At 42.5% G+C, this 25,058-nt stretch overlaps 1 protein-coding gene across 2 annotated transcripts in view; it reads right to left on the reverse strand.

Moving 5' to 3' along the window:
- LOC126268205 (WD repeat-containing protein 47) overlaps positions 1–25,058 on the reverse strand; it is a 635,268-nt gene that overhangs the window by 7,875 nt on the left and 602,335 nt on the right. For both annotated transcript variants that reach the window (XM_049973832.1, XM_049973831.1), the window contains 3 exons: positions 17,331–17,542; positions 5,615–5,784; positions 5,081–5,251 (listed from right to left, as the gene is read on the reverse strand). In XM_049973832.1, the coding sequence (XP_049829789.1) occupies positions 5,081–5,251; positions 5,615–5,784; positions 17,331–17,542 (553 nt within the window). The remainder of the gene's footprint in view (positions 1–5,080; positions 5,252–5,614; positions 5,785–17,330; positions 17,543–25,058) is intronic.

Here is a 25,058-nt window from a genome sequence, read left to right on the forward strand (position 1 = left end):
GGTGGGATTGATGTCTCGGTGACCAAATTTGCCTAATGTAAACTCTATGGAACCCATCTGTGTAGGCGAGTTACATTACCTGTGCATAGGCATCTAATGCCACGTACCTCCCCAAACCTACCAGCAAACTGTCGGATCCTCGATACACGGAATCAGCAATGTATTCCAAAGACTGACAAACAAGCTATTACGCAGGTGGTCATTATATTTTGGCTCATTAGTGTAGACGGAGAGCAGGGACTTTTCTGGAGTGATTCATAATGTTGTTGGGGAGGCCAAGTCAACCATTACATCCAGATCATACAAAGAAAGAGCACGTTATAAATCAATACAACTAAATTATGGTCGCAGATTCCCACAACTGACAAAATCATTTGGAGTTATCACAGGTCAACCACATGTACATCTAGCAAGTCCATAAACTTGATTACAGATGTAGCCTAATAAATTAATTACTTGCAAAATTCTGAAACTACCAACGTGTTGTGTAAGTATGCAACTGTCAGAATAATTATGTGATTATGATAAATCACTTTTACTGAAAATTCCAATAGGGTGTTGGCCATTAGGAAAAGCTGTGCCCGTTCAAATTTTGCTTGTGGTCCAAGTGGTCACAGAAGGAAATTTTTATGTACTTGTCCTCACATTGGTGTCACATGGAAAGTGCAACCCTAGAGCAACAAAAGGTCTCATCCCTGTCAAAGATTTAATAGGGGTAGCTCGGTGCTGCTTCCTTGCAGTGTTGGCGACATGGACTACATTTTTAGCTGTACAGCCACACTACACAGGTTATAAAATGGACCAGTGACACCAGATTCCACCTCATTTGTACCTCAGTCGCATCTCATCCATTTCTTGGTCATTTACTTTGGCTTATTTGTTCTTTGTTAATACGAACACAGACACAGTAGTCAGCCACTGTGCTGGATACAAGCATGCTCTGACCTCCATTACCTTGTAACACTATATGGGCAATGGAAAATCTGCATGCTCATCAACTGGTATCACTTCATTCTGCAAAAGTGACTGTGTCCTGCTGGTTGACAGCATAGTTTATTGTAGGGCTGTATTTTTTCGAGGAGATGTGTCCTGTGGGTCACGTTACCTGCAGAATCACTGGTGAATGCTATGACAGTCTTTTGCACAGCAAGCGTCACTCCAACCCCTCAATGGTATGAATGTCTGGGTACGATTATGTTTAGGCAAGGTGGCATTCCTCCGCACATTACACAGCCAGTGAAGCGGCTGCTGCAGAGGCATTTTGGAAATGCTAGATTTATCAGCCATTATTTCCCTACAGCCTAGCAGTCCAAATCACTTATCTTAATCCATGTGACTTCTGGCTGTGGAGTTATCTGAAAGATTGTGTGTTCAGTGCTTCAGTTATGAATGTAGCTGAATCAGAGGTGCACACTGTGCAATGCATTCTGAACATTACCCCTCAGGCACTACGATCTCCTCTGGGATGTACTGTTTCTCAATATCAAGTTGTGGCAGAAAATGGTGGACAGCATATTGAACACTACTTGCACCAATCTCACGACAGTTAGAAGCCCATGTCATTTTGATTTATATGCTGTTTTTGGAAACAAGACAATTAAGTCCCAATTAGTGTTTAACGTCCCGTCAACAACGAGGATATTAGAGACGGAGCACAAGCTCGGGTTAGGGAAGGATTGGGAAGGAAATCGGCCGTGCCCTTTTAAAGGAACCATCCCGGTATTTGCCTGAAATGATTTAGGGAAATCACGGAAAACCTAAATCAGGATGGCCGGAGACTGTATTGAACCGTCGTCCTCCCAAATGCGAGTCCAGTGTGCTAACCACTGCGCCACCTTGCTCGGTCATGGTGGATGGGCAAATGTAACTAACGGTGCCACAACTATTGACTGCCAAACCTGTGCTGCCATGCACTTTGAACAGTATGGATGGTGTAATGTGCAATTCAAAGCGTAGTTATCATACTACAATTCATTTCTCATTTGTAGCCAACACCCCTTACGTTAAGACACATACAGTGCCATCTACTGGTAAAATTTTCATTAATTAATTAATTTTTTGTTCCATGTTTCCCGCTGCATCAATAATATGCTGCTCAAATTTGATGTCATTCTGAGCAGTTGATCGCTTTCTACAGCAATTTGAAACTGGAACTTCAATTATGAAAACCCTATATTTTTATTCACAGATGAGGAATAATCTGTTTTTATTCATTTAAGTGTAAGGCATTTCGAATAATATTTGTTAATCATGGACAATAAACAACAATTTTTACCTATATTTGTTATCTGTCATTCAAATAAATTTTGCCCAACTCTGGTGGTGGCTGAAGGGCATCACACATGTGCACTCTGCAAATTGGCAGCGTAAGTACAAGTGAACAAGCACCCATTTGGCTGCGCCATCTGCATGGCAGTGTACAAATGCTCTCTCAACTGTTGTTAGGCAAAGCAACATCCAGAATCGTCGGAAAATTCCGCCCAACTGTGCGAAGTATATCCGTGCTCTCTTTTACACACCATAGCCATGAACAGAATGTAGATTGGGCATGCACTTTAAGCGCTCTAGTGAGCAATTTCAGTGGAAAGAAAGGTTACAATAAACTAAAGAAAATTATCAACATCCATGAAGCTAAAATAAAACTATAAAATCTATTCTCAAATTAATAAGAAGGCCCACATTCACCGAGACTGGAAACTGTGTACATCACACAGGGTAATTAATACCTAAAGACATGAAAATCAACTACTGGCTTTCAAAATACTCTAATCAATATGGGAGACATAAGAAAAAAAGTGTGTGTGTGTGTGTGTGTGTGTGTGTGTGTGTGTGTGTGTGTGTGTGTGAGTGAGTGAGAGAGAGAGAGAGAGAGAGAGAGAGAGAGAGAGAGAGAGAGAGAGAGAGAGAGAGAGAGAGAGATTTGAGGAAGGGGGGATATGGTTAAAGTAAGTACACAGTAAATAATAGTGTTGTTGTTTTGAACTCTGATTTATTGATTCATAGTAGTTAACTATGAGCGACTAGAAAGTTGTGCTATGATAGGATCTTTTCTTGTGTGTGTTTGTGATCATTAGTGAATTATGTTTTCATTATGGTGTGAACTTAAATGCTTAGAACACACTCTTATATGTCTTTCAAATCGCTAACAACCAATAAGCCAGCAAGCCAAGCTATGATGCACGAGCTTGGAAACTCGCATCAAAATTTAAGCTAGTGAATAAGTAAATGATCATCTTTATTAACTGAATTTTTTTCTGTACCATAAGTACACAAATTGGAGAGAAGAGAAATTTGTGGCACAACTCGACTAGAAGAAGGGATAGGGTGGTGGTAGGGCATATTCTGAGGCATCAAGGAATCACCAATATAGTACTGGAGTGCAGCGTGGAGGGTAAAAATCGTAGAGAGAGACCAAGAGACGAGTACACTAAACAGATTCAGGAGGATGTAGGTCGCACTAGGTACTGGGAGATGAAGTAGCTTGGACAGGATAGAGTAGCATGGAGAGCTGCATCAAACCTGTCTCTGAACTGAAGACAACAACAACAACAACAACAACAACAACAACAACAACAACAACTACTACTACTACTACTACTACTACTACTACTACTACTTTTCCTGATACTTCTATGTCACCTGCATATTAATGTACAAAAATTTCATATTCAAAACTATTTTTTCTCAAGCTATGCTATTAAAACATCTGACCAATTCAAATCAGAGGAAACAAATGACAGAAATTCACAAAGAAACAGACTTAGCAGCTGTATTGTTCTTGGTCCGTTAACAAAACAGACAACTATAAAGGAAACTAGGTAAATCTCTGGATGACAACTTTCATGAAATTTTATGGGATGAAGTAAGAGGGTAAGGGACTACAGGAATTTGAATGTACTACCTAATCATCTGAACTTGAACACAGCTTATGAAAGTGGGACCTGTGCTCTTCATTTGTATTTTGGTAATGGAGTGTTAGAAGTCAGCACTTTAAACTAAACTTTTATTTCATGTAATGTGCAAATTGTGACTGCACTGGGATGACAATTAGAAGGACTTAATGTGTCATGAACAACAAATGGTGCCTACTAGATAACAGAGTGAAACTGGATTGTCCCTTGTTACGTCTGGTAAGTTAATTTATTTTTTTCACCTGCTTCTTCAAATGTAAATCGCATGTCCCATATCCATGGATTACAGATTTTGTTGTATGTATGCTCAGAGCATCAACTATTTGTGTTTTATTATTTCCCTCACCTACACTACTCATGTCACTTTTCACATTTTCAATTAAGGCCCTGGCACTCTTTTTTTAAAAATTTGGTGTTTCATACATACTTTACATTATCATAAAAAAATTCATCCTTAGGGTTACTTTTTGGGTTTGCTCTCTGGAGATGATCATCCACAGAAACTAGAACTGGTTGGCACGCTGGGAGCTGAAGTGCTGGCATATCACTATACTGACATGCCAACATTCCACACTATTGCATCTCACCGTCTACCTGATTGATATGACATTGTGGACCAGTCAGTCTAGTAAGGATGTACAATCCAGATCAAATACACCTACTCACTCTCCAACACAACTAGCTCCAATTTAATTGGTCATAAAAGTTACAGATACTCTACATAGGCCACAATATTCATTAATGTAGGTACAAACTTTAAACCAGTCAGCTGAAACAATTCACTGACCCAGAGAAAGCAGAATACTTGTTACAAATGTGCACACATCACATAATGACATGAAGGTCCTCAGATCTGATGAGTTTGGCACACTGTAACTTAGTATTATAGTCACCCCTTACTTTAAATAGCTTTATTGTAGGAGTTGCGACTCTAAAATGTGCTACTGACAGTTACGTTGATTCCATGTTCACCCAACAAAACGTTAGTGACTGTTGTCTGGAGATATGTGAGCTTACTTTGAAATTAAACAACTTCAATTATTGTATAACAGATTTTTCAGAAGTCATAATAGAACCACTGCTAAGCTTTCCATGGTATTTATGAAACAGAAGTGTTACACTTAATAATAACGATCAATTATTAATTTACAATTAGATCAGTGACATACCTGAATGACCACTCAGTGCCAGGAATGATGTTCCTGTAGCACAGTCGGTCACATATATTTTGCAGTCACCAGCACCACCACTAATAAGAAGGCTGGACTTGTTTGTTGTATCCTCAAGGAAGCACAAGTCCCGGACAGTTCCATCATGCATTGTAAGCTCTATTTCTTGACCTGTAGGATAGAAAATTTTATTTTACAACTTACCTATTCCAACTAGTTTAGTTCAAGGTGTACATCTTGCATTTATACAGAAAAAACACAAAGCAGGAGTTAAGCACAAAATCAGCAAACATAATTATATAACAAAAATGGTTATTTCTCTCTGATAAACAAGAAATAGATTTTCTGGATTATGTTGACAATACCTATTGAGTCAAAGGTTTAATGAAACCTTTAGTACAGATTACTTATGGAGCTTTATCATCAAATGACATCAGATTTTCCTTGCAACATCAAACTCTACACAAATAAATTATCCTTACATTCCACTAGTGAACACTGTAATTCATTCTGAGTATTAATTACATAACTCACCCTCTAAATTGGAAGTATCTGCATTGAATCGCATTAACTTCAGAGTTTTGTCATTGCTTCCTGTAGCCATTAAATCACCAACTGGAGTCCATGCCAAACAATATATTGAACCTTTGTGGTGCTTTGTACGCTTAAACAATACTGTTGGCTGATATGTAGCATGATCTTCCCTATAACACAGAAAATGACCTACATCAGTAAGAAAATTATTTATTTTAAACTATGTTATTGGACTAGCAAATACAAGTAATATTTCTGAAAGTATACAGTCACTTAAAATTAGCTTTTCTTTAGTGAAGAGATGTTCAAACCAAGGGGTTAGAGTTTAAGATCCCATCAATAGCGAAGTTGTCAGAGATGGAGCACAAGCTTGGATTACAGAAGTGTGAGGAAGGAAACTGGCTATGCCCTTCTCAAAGGAACCATCCCAGTATTTGCCTCGAATGATTTAAGGAAATCGTGTAAAACCTAAATCTGGATGGGCAGATGTGGATTTGAACTGTCGTCCTCCCAAATACAAGGTTAGTGAGCTGACCACTGTACCAAATCATTCAGTAAGTTCTGGCAGCACACAACATGAACACATTGCTTATCACTCCTGACTCTCCTTACTTTACACCTCACATTGGTCTGTATACGTTCTCTCCTTCTCTCATTTCTATTTAAGAATTTGCTATGCTACTGTTATAATTTTTCCCTTCAGACAGGTGTACCCAATTGATAAAGAAATTGATGGAGAACAGCACTTAATACTGCCTACATTCAAAGAAACAGATCTAAAACTACAAAATGGATTTACCAGTCCAAGAAAAGACATTGCACTCATTCCAACACCACCTCAATTTGTACCCACTTACTTTACAACACCTTTGCCCTTTTTCCCCTCATTATCACATTTGAACAGGTGATTTCATTTCTCAGCATCACATACTCCTGCCTCTATTTATTGTACTATGCATATTTGGTGTCCTCTACAAACAACAGAATAATTACAGCAACATTACAAGAAAACCAAAGTTATCCCAGTGTGTCAGTTTAGTGATATATTGAGCAATTTATAGATAATCATACTGGAAAAACTACATTTTTCTTTAACTATCAGGGACTATAAACTACAACACAAGAATACAACTGGAGTCCTGGAGAGGTTCAAGAGCACATAAATTCTTTTATTTCACAATTTTATTAGGGATCATCCTGTGCCAGCATCAAGCACATTTAACAGATGGTTCTCCGTCTTTGCCATTTCATTTAGGTACCACTGATGAAAGGAGCAATCTTTCCCCTTTGCATACAATTTTATCTCATAGTGACTGGAACAGCAACTAATATGGCATATTCTCTTGTGGAACAAAAAGACTGATCATTCCCACATTTTCTCTAGTGTATTATGCGACTTGGCAGTGCTTTCAGTAAGTGAAAAAAGTCAACCATTGGTGATTATACAGCAACTCTCATGTCTCTTTTTTTGACATCAAACTGGTGTAGAAGTCCACTGATATGTTTAAAGCTTTGCATGTGAAATATCATTGTAAACTGAAGCACCAAAGAAACTGGTATACACATGCATATTCAAATACAGAGATATGTAAACAGGTAGAACACTGTGCTGCAATACATGCTGAGCTGGTAAAAGTGTATGGCAACATCGCATCATCATATCGATGGTAGGAAATGAAAACCTCGTAACTGCATTTTGTGAAATTGTACAAGAGAAGCAAAAAAGGTTTCTTAAAAAATATATAAAGTGATACCAGTACAGATAGTAATGCTACATGTGTAACTATACAGTAGAAGCCTATTTATTGACAGATTAGAGAAATCCATGCACTTTCATCTCACTCTTTGATAATGGAGTTACTCGAATCCTAAGATTTTGACAGACAATGGAGTAATGGGGTTTTAATTGCTTATCATCAATATGACACTGGGGTTAGATGATACAGGTGTTTCCTGTGTTGTGAAAGAAAAGTCTGAATGGCAAAGAACGAAATGCCGTACAATACTCTGAAGGACTGGGATTCGCAAGACAAGTGGTGGCCTAGGCAACGCTTAATTTATAAAATTTTAGGTGCTTGAATGCATAAAAATCTTACGGTGAAATCATGTTTCTACAAAATAGAAAATGTCTTTTTACAAAATACTGTTCTGGAATTCCAGTTTTTGAAACCACAAGATGTAATATAAACAATTGGTGCTACCTTCTTTCCCAATACAGTGTCACTTTGCTTCATAGTTCTGCTCTATACATATTGGGCTATTGCTAGTTGGTAGTCTTCATGACTATGATGTCATTCTTTCAGTTGCTGCCAGCCACAACTTTCAGATAGTTTCATTGTAGCTGTTAATTGGTACTGGACACATTTTCACAGACCAAACCATTTAGCAATGGCTGACAAAAATATTCCTGAGCCATTGGGGTCATGTACAGATCCAACTTCCTGAACAGTTAGGAAAAAGAATTCACCATGTGACATGAAACATGGAGTTAGGTGTCATTTATTTTCTACTCACTGAGTTGTATAATAACTGAATTGATTTAAGTTCATATTCATTACTAGAAATAAGAAAAACATTTGAACATGAACGTCCCTGTAATACGAACAAAGCTTAGCTTATCTTGGGTTATACTGTAGATCTCTGATGCTGATGATAGTCGTAATCAAAAGACAGTATACGCAAAGTTTGCTGATGCACACCGATCACGACTAAAGAACGAAGCTCGAATTCTACAGTTATGTTGTGACTTAATATACGTGACATATTGCAAGATATTTTGAACATAACACTAGTTGCCACCGGTGGGTTCCGTGACTGCTCACATCATTCAAATGCCAGCCCATCTGAGGCAGCACAGAAAATATGGCAGCATGAGTCAGGCCAATACACATGATTTCTTAAGCCACCTAATCACCATATTTGAGTATATTGCAATGACCCCGAGACAAATGTGCAAACTAATCACTGGGACTGTATAGCTTCACCACTGCCTGAGATTGTGAAGACTCAACCGTGAACGGACAAGATGAGCGATTTTTTTGTCCCCCCCCCCCCCCCCCCCACGCACTCACGCGTTTTGTGTTAACAGATTATACTCGTCAGAAACAAACTGACACAGGAGCATACTATCGAAATTTCCTGACGAGGTTATGGGACGCTGTCAAGAGCAAGTATCGCTGGAAGCTATCCAATGGTGTGGTTTCACAGGAAGCAGTCACACTTGTTGCTTCTTTGGGCTACCAAACTTCACCCCAGCCTCCGAATTCTTCTGACAGAGCACCGAGGAACTTCGTTCTCTTTCCTCATGTGAAGAGACAATTGAGGGTAGGTATTTGACAATGAGGTGATTTACGAAGTGATTTTCGAGGTTGAACTTTTCCTTAATAGCCGAAACGCAGACTTCTACAACCAACGTCGCTACGAATTCTTCAAATGTTGGGGAAAAAAGTGTCACCCTGAAGAATGAGTATGTCGAGGAGGACTGAAATCACCACCAGTTTTCATGGTCGCAGCACGATTTGTTCGAGGTGATAATCGAAACTTTGTGATCATCACTCGTACGTTTCAACATACACCATTGTGGTTGGGATTGTGGATCAACAGTGATTTAACAGAATGCGTAAAATCATCTGAGAAAGAACGAAGTCGTCAGCTGCCACAACAGTATGCAAAGAGTCAAAGAAAAGGGTAGGTTCTGACGTGATACGTCTTTGATGGACGAGTAGAAAAATGCTTAGAAGCGCGTTCGGCTGAACCGTGAAACCTAAGAAATTCCAGAAAATCTCTGACGTTTCGAATGGAGACGTAGAATAAGAAGATGAAACGAGCATGGTCCTGGCAGACATTGCTCCCCAGAACGTGATATCGGTCGTGTCAAGAATTTTTTTTATGGCCACAAGAAACTGGTTGGAGAAAGCAGTCCCGCTCATTAGTAGCAACGCGAGAAAGTGAACTAAGTCAAGACGACGGACGACTGTGAGGGCGACTCCACCTGTTATACAAGCGGAGTCAACAGATAGGCATCAAAGCTGTGGAGGCACCACCGACTGCGTTACTCGAGGTGGCACGCGAAACAAATTACAAGCTTCTGTTCAGGAGTTCCTCAGATATGCATGAAACACGTTAACTACTACAGACTCAACGTAATACTTCGCCCGATCCTCGATAAACTGCTGCTAAGTGCCTTACAGCCGTGTGCGCGTTCATTTTTATCTTCTCTTCACAGATACGTACTCATCATTACTAATATGCGACATTGGATATTATTATGAAGGGATAGGTAGATCATTAGAAGTTGTGTTTCGAAGTTGGGAGAATCTACACTACTGGCCATTAAAATTTCTACACCACGAAGTTGACATGCTACAGACGCGAAATTTAACCGACAGGAAGAAGATGCTGTGATATGCAAGTGATTAGATTTTCACAGAATTCACAAAAGGATGGCGCCGTTGGCGACACCTAAAACTTGCTGACATGAGGAAAGTTTCCAATCGATTTCTCATGCACAAAAAGCAGTTGACCGTCGTTGCCTGGTAAACCTTGTTGTGATGCCTCATGTAAGGAGAAGAAATGCGTACCATCACGTTTCCGACTTCGATAAAGGTCGGATTGTAGCCTATCGCGACTGCGATTTATCTTATCGCGACATTGCTGCTCGCGTTGGTCGAGATCCAATGACTGTTAGCACAATATGGAATCGGTGGGTTCAGGAGGGTAATACGGAACACCGTGCTGGATCCCAACGGCCTCGTATCACTAGCAGTCGAGATGACAGGCATCTTATGCGCATGGCTGTAACGGTTGGTGCAGCCACGTCTCGATTCCTGAGTCAACAGATGGGGACGTTTGCAACACAACAACCATCTTCACGAATAATTCGTCGACGTTTGCAGCAGCATGGATTATCAGCTCGGAGACCATGTCTGCGGTTACCCTTGACGCTGTATCAAGACAGGAACGCCTGCGATGGTGTACTCAACGACGAACTTGGGGGCACGAATAGCAAAACGTCATTTTTTCGGATGAATCCAAGTTCTGTTTATAGCATCATGATGTTCGCATCCGCGTTTGGCGACATCGTGGCGAACGCACAATGGAAGCGTGTATTCGTCATCGCCATACTGTCGTATCACCCGGCTTGATGGTATGTGGGTGCCATTGGTTAACGTCTTGGTCACCTCTTGTCCGCATTGCACTTTGAACAGTGGACGTTACATTTCAGATGTGTTACGACCCGCGGTTCTACCCTTCATTCGATCCCTGCGAAACCCTACATTTCAGCATGTTGCAGGTCCCGTAAAGGCCTTTCTGGATACAGAAAATGTTCGACTGCTGTCCTGGCCAGCACATTCTCCAGATATCTCACCAATTGAAAACGTCTGGTCAATGGTGGCCGAGCAACTGGCTCGTCACAGTACGCCAGTCACTATTCTTGATGAACTGTGGTATCGTGTTGAAGCTGCATGGGCAGCTGTACCTGTACACACCATCCAAGCTCTGTTTGACTCAATGCCCAGGCGTATCAAGGACGTTATCACGGCCACAGGTGGTTGCTCTGGGTACTGATTTCTCAGGAAATGTGCACCCAAATTGCGTCAAAATGTAAACACATGTCAGTTGTATAATATATTTGTCCAATGAATACCCGTTTATCATCTGCATTTCTTCTTGGTGTAGCAATTTTAACGGCCAGTAATGTATGTAGAAACACGTGAAATGTCACGGGAAATATTTCGTGACTTCTACATTCGACCACACGCAGGCTTATGGTTATTTCAATGTTTCAAACGTGACCAGTGATGTTACGAGACTAGCTGGCTTAACTGGGTTAATATATAACCGACTACTTCTATGGGTAGTTTTGGGACTATTAGCATTGTGTACTAGATAGTAGATGACTACTGATACGAGGAAGAGGCGTGTGGATGTCTGCAAAAACAACTTCTTAGGCTTTTCAGGCTTTTACTCTAAAATCTTCACCCGTGGCTAATGCTTATTTTATCAACTTGTTCCGCATCAAAGGAGCATCGGAACAGAAAAGCCCATGTGCATATTACATAAATCGAAAAAGTCATAAAAATGATGAACAATGTAAATTACACATTGATCTGGTTTTTGGGTACTGCATGCATTGTCCTTCACAACAATCCGTTTTCCGTAGGTTGCCAGTGCTGAGGTTTATTGTGTCTTACTTAATTCGGGTTGAGAGACAGAGAGAGACGACCTATTTCACAATAATAAATGCTACACGATAGTTGTTCTCATTTTGAACAAAAATAAATAAATAAATAAAAAAGTCAGAGTGTCCAGGTCATTCACGTGTCGACTTCCCCAAAAAGCTTACGAGAAAGGACTAAAAATGTTCAAATGTGTGTGAATTCCTAAGGGATCAAACTGCTGAGATCATCAGTCCCTAGTCTTACACATTACTTAAACTATCTTACGCTAAGAACAACACACACACCCATGCCCCAGGGAGGACTCGAACCTCCGACGGGAGGGGCCGCGCAGTCCGTGACAGGGAGTCTCAAATAGCGCGGCGAGAAAGGACTAGCACAGTTATTTTATTCTGAAAGACGTGTTAGTAGATTCTGATGTAATTATTTTAGTAGTGGGTAGCCACTAGACATTATTTGCCAACGTTTTCACAATAATTTCATAATACTAATGTGCTAGAGCTAAACAGTTTTTGGACAAAACAAAAAAAATTTTGACTGACTATTTCCAAGTAAAAATAAAAGTAGCAATTATGATTATATTTATATATATTCTAAATTACTCCTCTTGTAATAGCTAGCAAGGAAGGACAGAAGATGAAGTTCTAACATCCCATCGAGAGCAAGTTCATTACAGGCAGAGCACATGAACGAATACGACACAGGTGGAGAATGGCTCTGAGCACTATGGGACCTAACTTCTGAGGTCATCAGTCCCCCAGAACTTAGAACTACTTAAACCTAACTAACCTAAGGACATCACACACATCCATTCCCGAGGCAGGATTCGAACCTGCGACCGTAGCGGGCGCGCGGTTCCAGACTGTAGCGCCTAAAACCGTTCGGCCACCCCGGCCGGCGACACAGGTGGAGAAGGAAATATGTTGTGTTTCCTGCGAAGGAAACATCCCGATTTTTGTCTAAATCGAAATATGGAAACTACAGAAAAAGTAAATCTGGATGGTCGGACAAGAGTCAATCATGCTCCCCAGGAATGCGAATCAAGTTCTGAATCTCTCTTGGGTGGGGCTGCTAGTTTATTATAACGCCAGCTATTTTACAGATTTTATGCAAACACTGCATTACATTGTAGCCAGTACTGATTGTGGGTCTCCGACGTGCCGTACTACTATACAATTTACCGGTACGGTAAATATCTTTTATTATTTATGTAAGAACGATAAAAGAAAGGACCCGCGAAATTAGACACCTATATGCACAAAATCGGTTTGGTGCAGGATTCTTGAACATGTTCTCAGTTGTAACATAATATACTGGTTTGAGACGGGAAAGCTTCTGTCTATAAACCAGCACGGGTTTAGCATCGGTCTGTGCGAAACTCAGCTTGCCCTTTTCTCGCATGAGATCCTGCGAACCATAGATGACGTTCAACAGGCACATTCCATATTCCTTGATTTCCGTAAAGCCTTTGGCACGATGCCGCACTATAGACTGTCAAGAAGGCTGAGCATACAGAGTAAGTTCCTAGATGTGTGCCGGCCGCGGTGGTCTAGCAGTTCTAGGCGCTACAGTCCGGAACCGCGCGGCTGCTACGGTCGCAGGTTCGAATCCTGCCTCGGGCATAGATGTGTGTGATGTCGTTAGGTTAATTAGGTTTAAGTAGTTCTAAGTTCTAGGGGACTGATGACCACAGATGTTAAGTCCCATAGTGCTCAGAGCCATTTGAACCATTTTTGAACCTGTTGCAGTAGGTACTGGGAGATGAAGCAGCTTGCACAGGATAAGAGTAGCATGGAGAGCTGCATCAAACCAGTCTCAGGACTGAAGACAACAACAACAACATGTGTAATTGGCTTGAAGACTTCGTAAGTACTAGAACGCAGTAGCACTATCCTCGACGGCGAACGTTCGTCAGAAACAAGGGTATCGTCAGGAGTGCTCCACGGAAGTGTGACGGCACAGCTCTTCATCTCTGTCTACATACATGACCTGACGGTCAGGGCGAGGGTGGGCGGTATGCAACTGTTTGCTTACGATGTCATGGTGTAGAAGAGCTGTCGTCGTTCAGTGACTGCAGGATCACTTGGACTTTCTAGTTGGTGTGACGAATGGCAGCTTGCTCTACATACGGTAAAATGTAAGTTAATGCAGATGAGTGGTAAAAACAATACCGTAATGTTGGAATACATCATTAGCAGTCTGCTGCTGGACATGTCAGTATTTAGACGTAACGTTGCAAAGCGATATGAAATGGAACGAGGGTGTAAAGATTGTAATAGCAAAGTCGAATTTTAGGAAAGTCTGGTTCCTCCATAAAGGAGGCATCATATAGGACACCAGTGGACCCATTCTTGAGTGTTGCTCGGCTTTTTGGGGTCCTCATCAGGTCGGATTATAAGACGACGTCGAAGCAATTCAGAGGCGGGGTGCTATATTTGTTACTTGTAAGTTCTAACCTGAGTCGAAACAAGGCCCCGGGAGTAGACAACATTCCATTGGAACTACTGACGGCCTTGGGACAGCCAGTCCTGACAAAACTCTACCATCTGGCGAGCACGATATATGAGACAGGCGAAATACCCTCAGACTTCAAGAAGAATATAATAATTCCAATCCCAAAGAAAGCAGGTGTTGACAGATGTGAAAATTACCGAACTATCAGTTTAATAAGTCACAGCTGCAAAATACTAACGCGAATTCTTTACAGACGAATGGAAAAACTAGTGGAAGCCGACCTCGGGAAGATCAGTCTGGATTCCGTAGAAATGTTGGAACACGTGAGGCAATACTGACCCTACGGCTTATCTTAGAAAATACATTAAGGAAAGGCAAATCTACATTTCTAGCATTTGTAGACTTAGAGAAAGCTTTTGACAATGTTGACTGGAATACTCTCTTTCAAATTCTAAAGGTGGCAGGGGCAAAATACAGGGAGCGAAAGGCTATTTACAATTTGTACAGAAAGCAGATGGCAGTTATAATAGTCGAGCGACATGAAAGGGAAGCAGTGGTTGGGAAAGGAGTAAGACAGGGTTGTAGCCTCTCCCCGATGTTATTCAATCTGTATATTGAGCGAGCAGTAAAGGAAACAAAAGAAAAATTCGGACTAGGTATTAAAGTCCACGGAGAAGAAATAAAAACTTTGAGGTTCGCCGATGACATTGTAATTCTGTCAGAGACAGCAAAGGGCTTGGAAGAGCAGTTGAACGGAATGGGCAGTGTCTTGAAAGGAGGATATAAGATGAACATCAACAAAAGCAAAACGAGGATAATGGAATGTAGTCGATTTAAGTCGGGTGATGTTGAGGGAATTAGATTAGGAAATGAGACACTTGAAGTAGTAAAGGAGTTTTGCTATTTGGGGAGCAAAATAACTGCTGATGGTCGAAGTAGAGAGGATATAAAATGTAGACTGGCAATGGCAAGGAAAGCGTTTCTGAAGAAGAGAAAGCCATGCGGATAAGATGCCTGTCATCTCGACTGCTAGGGATACGAGGTCGTTGGGATCCAGCACGGCGTTCAGTATTACCCTCCTGAACATACCGATTCCATATTCTGCTAACAGTCGTTGGATCTCGACGAACACGAGCAGCAATGTCGCGATACGATAAACCGCAATCGCGATAGGCTACAATACGACCTTTATCAAAGTCGGAAACTTGATAGTACGCGTTTCTCCTCCTTACATGAGGCATCACAACTACGTTTCACCAGGCAACGCCGGTCAACTGCTGTTTGTGCATGAGAAATCGGTTGGGAACTTTCCTCATGTCAGCACGTTGAAGGTGTCGCCACCGGCGCCAACCTTGTGTGAATGCTCTGAAAAGCTAATCATTTGCATATCACAGCATCTTCTTCCTGTCGGTTAATTTTCGCGTCTGTAGTACGTCATCTTCGTAGTGTAGCAATTTTAATGGCCAGTAGTGTAGATACAGATATGAAAACTGAAAGAAGCTGTGCAGGTCATGTCGCCAAGGAAGTTATTTGCTAAAGAGATAAGGAAAGACAGACATACAGACGGCGATGTAACGGAAACTATGTGAATGGCTAGAATATGTGAAGCTATACAGGGCGAAAAGTATTTCAACCGACAAACTCGGGGAGGTTGCAGGGGACATCAAAACAAATATTTTTCCCTAGTGTTATTTTTTCCTATGAGGATTATTTAAACCGGTGGAGGCCGTATTAAGCTCTTCAGTTGTTAGAGGCCGTATTATGCTCTTCAATTGTTAGAGAGCGTATTATGCTCTTCAGTTGTAGGCAACTACTGTCCACCAGTGTAGTAGTGCATTGTCTCCGTTTACTAATGGAGCGATACACCTGGAGTGAATACACTGATAAGGTTAGTGCGTGCTATGTAGCGCACCACATCGGACGAGCAGCACAGCGGGTACAACAACAACAATATCCTAATCGCCGTATCCCGCACCATACGACTTTGCTGCCGTGTACCAATGTCTGCGTGAGACCGGGTCATTTAGCAAATTACCTGGACAGGAACGCCGTCGCGCGATAAGAACGCTGCAATTTGAGGAAGCTGTCTTGCAACATGTGGAGCGGGATCCTTCAATCAGCACTCGTGCAATTGCACTTAACATGGGGACGAATCAGACGAATGTAAGAACAGTCCTTCGAGAGCAATAGATACGTCCATTTCATTTACAGCGTGTCCACAGCCTGGAACCAGTTGATTATGCACCCAGTGCATCGCGAGCACTGCTGGAAGACGTCCCGCTCCCTCCAAGACAACGCATGCGGTTCCAACATAATGGGGCACCGGCACACTTCAGTCGTCGTGTGTGTCGATTCCTGGACCGACGGTTCCCAGAAACGTGGATTGGCAGAGGTGATCCTGTACCCTGGCCTGCTCGATCCGCAGATATGTCCCCTCTGGACTTTTTTTGTGTGGGGAGAGATGCGCAACCTTGTTTACGCAACTCCTGTTGCATCAGAAGAGGATCTGGTTGCCCGGATAGCAGCAGCAGTGGGAACAATTCAGGATACTCCTGGGGTTTCTGCCCGTGTCAGACAGAACATGATCCGACGGTGTAACCTTTGTTTACGGGTCAATGGAGGCATTTTTTTAAAATCTGCTGTAATTGAAATTGGGTTGTGTTAATGTGTTGTCTCCTGGTCATAAAAAAATGGAAAAGGGTTTCTTGGTTTAATTAATTTGCCGCCAGAGAAATCTTCCTCTATCGGTTTAAATACTCCTCATAGGAAAAAATGACGTTAGGGATAAATATTTGTTTTGATGTCCCCCTACAACCAGAGTTCGTCGGCTTAAATACTTTTCACCCTGTATGGACGACTCTGGTTAGACACTGTACTGAAAAGTGAAGTCAACAGAAGGTTTCCACCTAGCAGTAGATGTCAAATGGCTGATGGACAAGAAGGGAGGAGGAGGAGGAAGACAACAACAACAAAAACAACAACAATAATAATAGTTTGAAAGATGTAATTTCCACGATTATGATAAGGTGCGAAACGTGTCTGCTTTCCGTGTGAGGGGAGGTATCAGAAGTAGGCGAACGCACCTGAGGTCCGAGAGCTTGGGGTAGGAGCAGATGCGGAGCGTCTTGGAGTTGGAGCCGACGGCGTAAAGGCGCCCCTGCGGGTGGAACTCTGCGCAGCGCACGGCCTGCACGTCCTCCAGCGTGGTGACGGCGACGAAGCGCGGCCGGCCCGGGCCGCCGCCGCTGCCCACGCTGCCGTTCAGGTCGCCGTCGCCCACCGCCGTCGCCGGCTGCTGTAACACGCAGGACAACACGTCGTCACACGCTGCCCCCCGAGCAAGCATCTAGCGTCGCACAGCGTGCCGCAGCTCTCAAACTTTAATCAGACTGTAACTGCCGAACAGAGTGCTGGTCCACCTTCGGAGAGCAATACAGCAGCGATTCCACATGGCAGGGATTCGACTAATGTCTGAAGTTACAAGCCGTGGTTAGGGGTCGGGGGCGGGGAATAGTCGAAAAAGTGACAAGAATAATTCTTCGGCAATTGGTAGAACTGGCGCCTCCACTAGACATTTTGTATTAATTGCCCTAGCAGCATTGCTGTAGTAACATTACTGAGGTCACTGTGACTGTCTTTGTAAGGCCTACTCATTAGATGAATTTTTGGATATAGTAAATGGGTAATTTCCCAACCCCCCCCCCCCCACACACACACAAAAAAAAATTAAAAATATTGAGTGTCATGTAAAACTTTGTGTAATTTAATATCTTGTATAGACACCTTTTATTAACCTGACACGTTCCACATCATTACGAAGTGTCGTATTCATGATATATGGAACAAGTACTAATCTAATCTGATTTCAAGTGTTCGGCTGGCAGACATTAGACACCTAAATACCAAGATGCTAACAACAGGCTGCGTTTCCTGTTGCGGAAATCAGGAGCACAAACTGTCGCAATGCTTCGGACGGCTTATGAGGTTTACGCGTGGTTTTCTGGTTTTAAAAGTGGTCAAATGTCAACTGGTGACGAATCACGACCGCGACGTCCGACGAATTCCAGAAGGCACGGAAACACTGAAAAAAATACTTCTTGCGATCGTATGTGAGCACTGTAGAACAATCGATGAATCTGTAGAAGTTACTGGAATATCCTGAAATCTGGACTGAAGATGACACGGCAAATTTGTTCCGTGTGTGCTTTCATACGACCAGAGGGTCAATCACTTGCGCGCGTGTCGGGAATTGAAAGAACAGTCAAAATCTGGTCCGCATGATGACGCAAAAGCCATCACAGACTTCAAATCGTGGTGTTACTGATAAGACCCAGAAACCAAACAACAATACAGTCACTTGAAGATTCCTTCATTTAGGTGGATGAATAGCCGTTAGTTGCCGCACGCCAAATCAATAGTTACTCCCTCCTACCTACCTACCTACCTACCTCTCTCTCTCTCTCTCTCTCTCTCTCTCTCTCTCTCTCTCTCTCTCACTCACTCACTCACTCACTCACACACACACACACACACACACACACACACACACACACACATCGCGACATCAACGGGATCTTCCACCACTAATTCGTTCGCCAGAGTTTCACATTTAACCAATATTACTACCCTGAAGTGCTAATACAATTACGTGAGGCAGTGACAAAGAAACGACGCTCACTGTGACAAGCAGATGGGCTTCCGCACTACGGCAACGCCACTGCGCACACAGCAAACAGTGTCAGGCAGGTTTTGGCGAATAATTAAATGACAACGGTTTCCCAACCATTCTATCTAGTGCACATCATACGGCTGTTCGCCAAAGCAGAACTTAACTTGCTGTAACTTATTTTGTCCTCCACCCACTGATTCCTTCCACTGACTCACCATTATACTCAACAACGACGAGGTAGTGGTGAAGGGGCAGCGCGATGTAGCACATTACTTTTGTTCCAAACACACACTTTTTTGCAGCATCGCAGCTTGCTTGTTTCTCTGGATTTCCAGCGTCTGGGTAACCAGACGAATGACACTTCCCTCCCTTGAAGGCGTATAGCCGCGCGGGATTAGCCGAGCGGTCTCAGGGGATGCAGTCATGGACTGTGCGGCTGGTCCCGGCGGAGGTTCGAGTCCTCCCTCGGGCATGAATGTGAGTGTTTGTCCTTAGGATACTTTAGGTTAAGTAGTGTGTAAGCTTAGCGACTGATGACCTTAGCAGTTAAGTCCCATAAGATTTCACACATTTCTTTTTTTCATTTGAAGGCGTATAAAAGTAGTTTGTGTCTTGCGAGGTCTAATAGTACAAGTGTAATATTAAAGACAGGAGGATTTGATGTTATAATAGCAGACCAAGTGACAGGGAATTTTGGAATGAGACGCATTAGGCTGTAAAGTGGATTGAATTAAAAAGCTATGGCACCACATGTCGCTGAAGTGGTGCTTATCAAATTAAACAAACAACAACGGCTGTTATCACTTCTGATGCGTCCAAACCTATTTTAAATGGATGGATCGGCGCGTACTGTAAGCAACGCAACAGAATCTCATACGAGCAAGCATAAACACTTATACCCTTCCCCAACGTATGCAGAATACACGAAATCATATTCGCCACAAGCAGTACTGGGAAAGCAAAATACAAAGATTTTTTATTCCCCGCCTCTCTCGACAAGTTAACTAAAACATGTACAGTAAGTTAAAAAACTGCCACCCGTGGATTACGAGCTTCCCCGTGCATTTGTATGGAAACTTTACAACTGGCTTTAAGAGTGAGACAATGTCATCCGTAATGTTCGCTCAGAACTACAGAAATGTACTAACACAAGGGTTTTACAGAAAAAATAACGGGGTCCCAAGAAAATAACCTTGTTTCTTTTGTTTCAGAAAATACTGCGACAGTAGAGTCATCAAATACCCTGCCTTGTGTATTTTCATTCTTTCGTGAGCTGTAAAGTATAGCCATGAAGGAACATAAAGCAAGCTAGTTATCTTAGCACATCGTTGACTCCTGACAAAATTACCCCAGAGCGTTACGATTCCATTATCTCACATGTAATAATTTCTTGCTCTCTCTCAGTGTTCGGTCACAAAGTCGTTAGTGTATCGCGGCGACTTACTTGTGACGGAGCGCTACTAGTTTGCCACCGTTATCGCTCGTTGCTGTGGAGTCAAAAAGCAGTGTTTTTCACTACTGGTGTTTTCTTTTGAGACTAGGAAAGAGGCTCATAACCGTTGTACATACTGAAATATCCACATACTGCCACAACCACCTTCCAAATTTTACGGTCATAACTCGACAATAATTTTTTGTTATCTATACAACGAGCTTTTGTTTTCTAGAAGAGATTCACAGAATATGGAATAACAGACAGACACGATTACTGCCAAATGTAACTTTTTTTTAGTTCTATAAAGGCAGTGAGTATTTGAAACACACAGAAAGTAAGTTTTCATTGCTAGCCAGAAAGCACGCCCATATCTCAAGCACACACTCACTCTTTGGCCAAAATCTCTAGCGTGACTGAAGAGGGAGTTTATCGGCTCAGCCTATGCTTTCGTCACACAATGGCAAAACGCCGCCGTATCAGTCACTGCCACCAAGAAACGTCCAACACCGCCGCAAAAAAATGCAAACAATTCAAGACTCGGTAACGGATGTAGTTATGATCAAGGCGACATAGAGCATATTTATCCGAGAGCTCAAAGCGCGATTCGGATCAGAGTTAAATGTACCTTCGCCAAAGGCCGCGACGGAAGGAAGCCCGAGGATGCGGACGCGTGCGAGAGAGAACGCGGTTTGCGGTCGCTGTGTTTTCCCCACTGTCGGTTTACTGCGCTTCCACGCCAGCAAGCTAAGCATCCGCAGGCAATGAAAGCGGTTATTAGCGGCCCAGCATCACAAATATTTTCTCACGTACGCTATAGCGCCGAAAAAACAAAAAAGCGGCTGCCGCTATGGATACAAAAACGTGCTAGGAGACGTGACAGCCACATGACGACTTCCGCAATCCTACACCGTCTCCTTTGAAAGCTGTCCTCACGTCGCCAAGGAGCTTGTGACGTCACAACATAGAATTCCACGTTCCGCTACACTGCTAAGCGTGAAGAAAATAATCTGGGGTGTCATCAAGAACCTGGGGTGTCATCTTATGGAGATGAATGTGGGCATCGAGATGCGATATCGGTTTTTTGTCACAAGCAGGACTTGGAAGTCCCCGGATTGTGGCGTTAAATACTGTTTTCAATGGATTTTTTTGTCGTAGCTTACGTGCTGTTTCAAGACATCAGCAAATTGAGAATATCTCAAAAATGCTTTGCTTTACATACGATTTGTTATAATAAAATGACAGGAAGCTACGTATCTGTGGTTCCATGCTCGACATTTTTAGTGTTAACGTGTGCTATGAAAAGTACAGCGTTTCAATGCTACGGCACAATGACCCAGCAAAAAGAGCGTCGTTTTGGTACAGTCTGTCAGTTAAATATAAAATTTGTACATACAGTCTACCATATACGTACGCCCGGCTGCCATGTCGAAGCCATACGGTAGTTGACCTATGAAGAGACCGTCAGTAGATAGGTTCGCGTCCATCCCCCCCCCCCCCCCCCCCCCAATTCCAATTTGTTCACCTTTTGTTTCGTAAAAGGTTCTCGGAGGTTCCTATTAATTTAAGTGAAGTATTATCTGCACTAATCGATGTTATTGATTAAAAATAACGTATTTGCTGCAATTCTTGTTACATAATCCAATAACTGGAATGATTCTCCAGTGACCTGAAATCTTAACGTGAATGCTAGTCTATCTCAGAAAGTAAACTTAAGTTACATACTGGAAGTTTTGGCTATTATAAACTTCGTGTAAAATATATGTACCTATCTCCTGGTTCTATGGACTGCCTCGTGTTTTTATTTCCGGAAAATATTTTTTTCAGTGATGGTGAGTAGTTAGAAAAAATACCTTCGCCGATTCAAATGTAGTTACGAAACGAATCTCTATCTTGAAACTTAGGAGATGAAGAACGTTAATTCAGGGTGTTGGTAGTCATGCAACATCTACATCTACATGACTACTCTGCAATTCACATTTAAGCGCTTGGCAGAGGGTTCATCGAACCACAATCATACTATCTCTCTACTATTCCACTCCCGAACAGCGAGCGGGAAAAACGAACACCTAAACCTTTCTGTTCGAGCTCTGATTTCTCTTATTTTATTTTGATGATCATTCCTACCTACGTAGGTTGGGCTCAACAAAATATTTTCGCATTCGGAAGAGAAAGTTGGTGACTGAAATTTCGTAAAAAGGTCTCGCCGCGACGAAAAACGTCTTTGCTGTAATGTCTTCCATCCCAACTCGTTTATCATATCTGCCACACCCTCTCCCCTATTACGTGATAGTACAAAACGAGCTGCCCTTTTTTTGCACCCTTTCGATGTCCTCCGTCAATCCCACCTGGTAAGGTTCCCACACCGCGCAGCAATATTCTAACAGAGGACGAACGAGTGTCGTGTAAGCTGTCTCTTTAGTGGACTTGTTGCATCTTCTAAGCGTCCTGCCAATGAAACGCAACCTTTGGCTCGCCTTCCCGACAATATTATCTATGTGGTCCTTCCAACTGAAGTTGTTCGTAATTTTAACACCCAGGTACTCAGTTGAATTGACAGCCTTGAGAATTGTACTATTTATCGAGTAATCGAATTCCAACGGATTTCTTTTGGAACTCATGTGGATCATCTCACACTTTTCGTTATTTAGCGTCAACTGCCACCTGACACACCATACAGCAATCTTTTCTAAATCGCTTTGCAACTGATACTGGTCTTCGGATGACCTTACTAGACGGTAAATTACAGCATCATCTGCGAACAGTCTAAGAGAACTGCTCAGATTGTCACCCAGGTCATTTATATAGATCAGGAACAGTGGAGGTCCCAGGACGCTTCCCTGGGGAACACCTGATATCACTTCAGTTTTACTCGATGATTTGCCGTCTATTACTACGAACTGCGACCTTCCTGACAGGAAATCACGAATCCAGTCGCACAACTGAGACGATACCCCATGGCTCCGCAGCTTGATTAGAAGTCGCTTATGAGGAACGGTGTCAAAAGCTTTCCGGAAATCTAGAAATACGGAATCAACTTGAGATCCCCTGTCGATAGCGGCCATTACTTCGTGCGAATAAAGAGCTAGCTGCGTTGCACAAGACATCGAGGATACCGATAATATGCACATGCACTTTAAGTGTATTCAATGTAAAACAAAGTGGAGTGTAGATTCAACAGAGTTAACGAATAACTTCTACTACTACGTGCTCGGCGAAGTTATTGGCCGGCCGCGGTGGTCTAGCGGTTAAGGCGCTCAGTCCGGAACCGCGCGACTGCTACGGTCGCAGGTTCGAATCCTGCCTCGGGCATGGATGTGTGTGATGTCCTTAGGTCAGTTAGGTTTAAGTAGTTCTAAGTTCTAGGGGACTGATGACCTCAGTAGTTAAGTCCCATAGTGCTCAGAGCCATTTGAACCATTTTTGAAGTTATTGATCAATGCAAAATACAATCGTAACTTTTGAATGGATTGCATCAGGACATTCAAACTGCACGGTACACCGCGCGGCATGATAGGAATTAGTATGCGCATGCACGGTTTGATTTAGCGACTAAGCCCACTTTCATTTGGATGGGTTCGTCAGTAAGCAAAACTGCTGCATTTGGGGAACTGAGAATCCGCATTTCGCAATCGAGATGTCTCTTGACCCTCAACGGGTGACTGTGTGGTGTGCAATTTCGAGTCACGGAATAATCGGTGCAATATTCCTCGACGGCACGGTGAGTACCGAACGACAGTAAGGGTTTGGTAAGATGCTTCATCCCCATTATAAAAAGTGACAATACGCGGTTCATGCAAGAAGGAACTCGACCCCATCTTATCTTAGCAGGAGTGTGTTTAATGTCCTGGAGGAGCACACTGGGGACCTGACTAATTTACCTGTTTTCATAAAGTTCAATAATTGTCACCCTATATTCAGATCGTTGTACAGCCTTATGTAGTGTTCAAGCCAACGACGAATCCAGAATCTTCTTCGATATTTTCTTCGACAATCGCTGAGAGAGTTAACGCAGCTATTTATGTACGTTCATTTTCGTAAACGAATTGTGATTTTCACGCCAGATGCAGCCAGGAACTACCGCTGGAGCGCTGCGGTCGCGTATCACGATAAGAGACGCGTTTTGTTAGATGTTACAGGTCTTCGTCTTCACAGCGTGCAGCAACCACGACGGTCACTCCGTCTGACGGGCTTGGCGATGAGAAATAGGCTCTGTGAGATGTTGTCTCTGGGACAGAAACGAACCTAATAAGTGTACGTACTTTTTTCCCCGCAAAACACAGTTCACACTTGTGTCTTATTTTGTAATTAGTAATGTTTTGCCAGTTGTGATTTAAGAATAATAAAACACTATTAGTAATAACAGTGAAGTGCATGCACGAACATAATCAGCTCATACTGCCATACTTCTTTAAACATTTAGAGACTAATTTCAGAATCTCCGAGCGACCGCCGACTAATGATACTGTTGTAGAAAATAAATTAACAGACATTTCGTCACGGTTTGTCCGTGATTAGCTTACTTTACATCTACATCTACACACCGCAAGCCACGATTGTCACTTCTCCCCTCTCCTCTTCCAGCCGCGAATGGTCCTCTGTAGGAACAATTATTAGTAAGCCTGCATGTGAGCTAGAATCCCCAAATTCGAAGTTCATGGTCTTTTCTCAAGATAGTCGTAAGAGAAAACAATATATTGGTTGAGTCCT

This window comes from Schistocerca gregaria, chromosome 4 (genome assembly GCF_023897955.1).
Source record: "Schistocerca gregaria isolate iqSchGreg1 chromosome 4, iqSchGreg1.2, whole genome shotgun sequence".
NCBI lineage: Eukaryota > Metazoa > Arthropoda > Insecta > Orthoptera > Acrididae > Schistocerca > Schistocerca gregaria.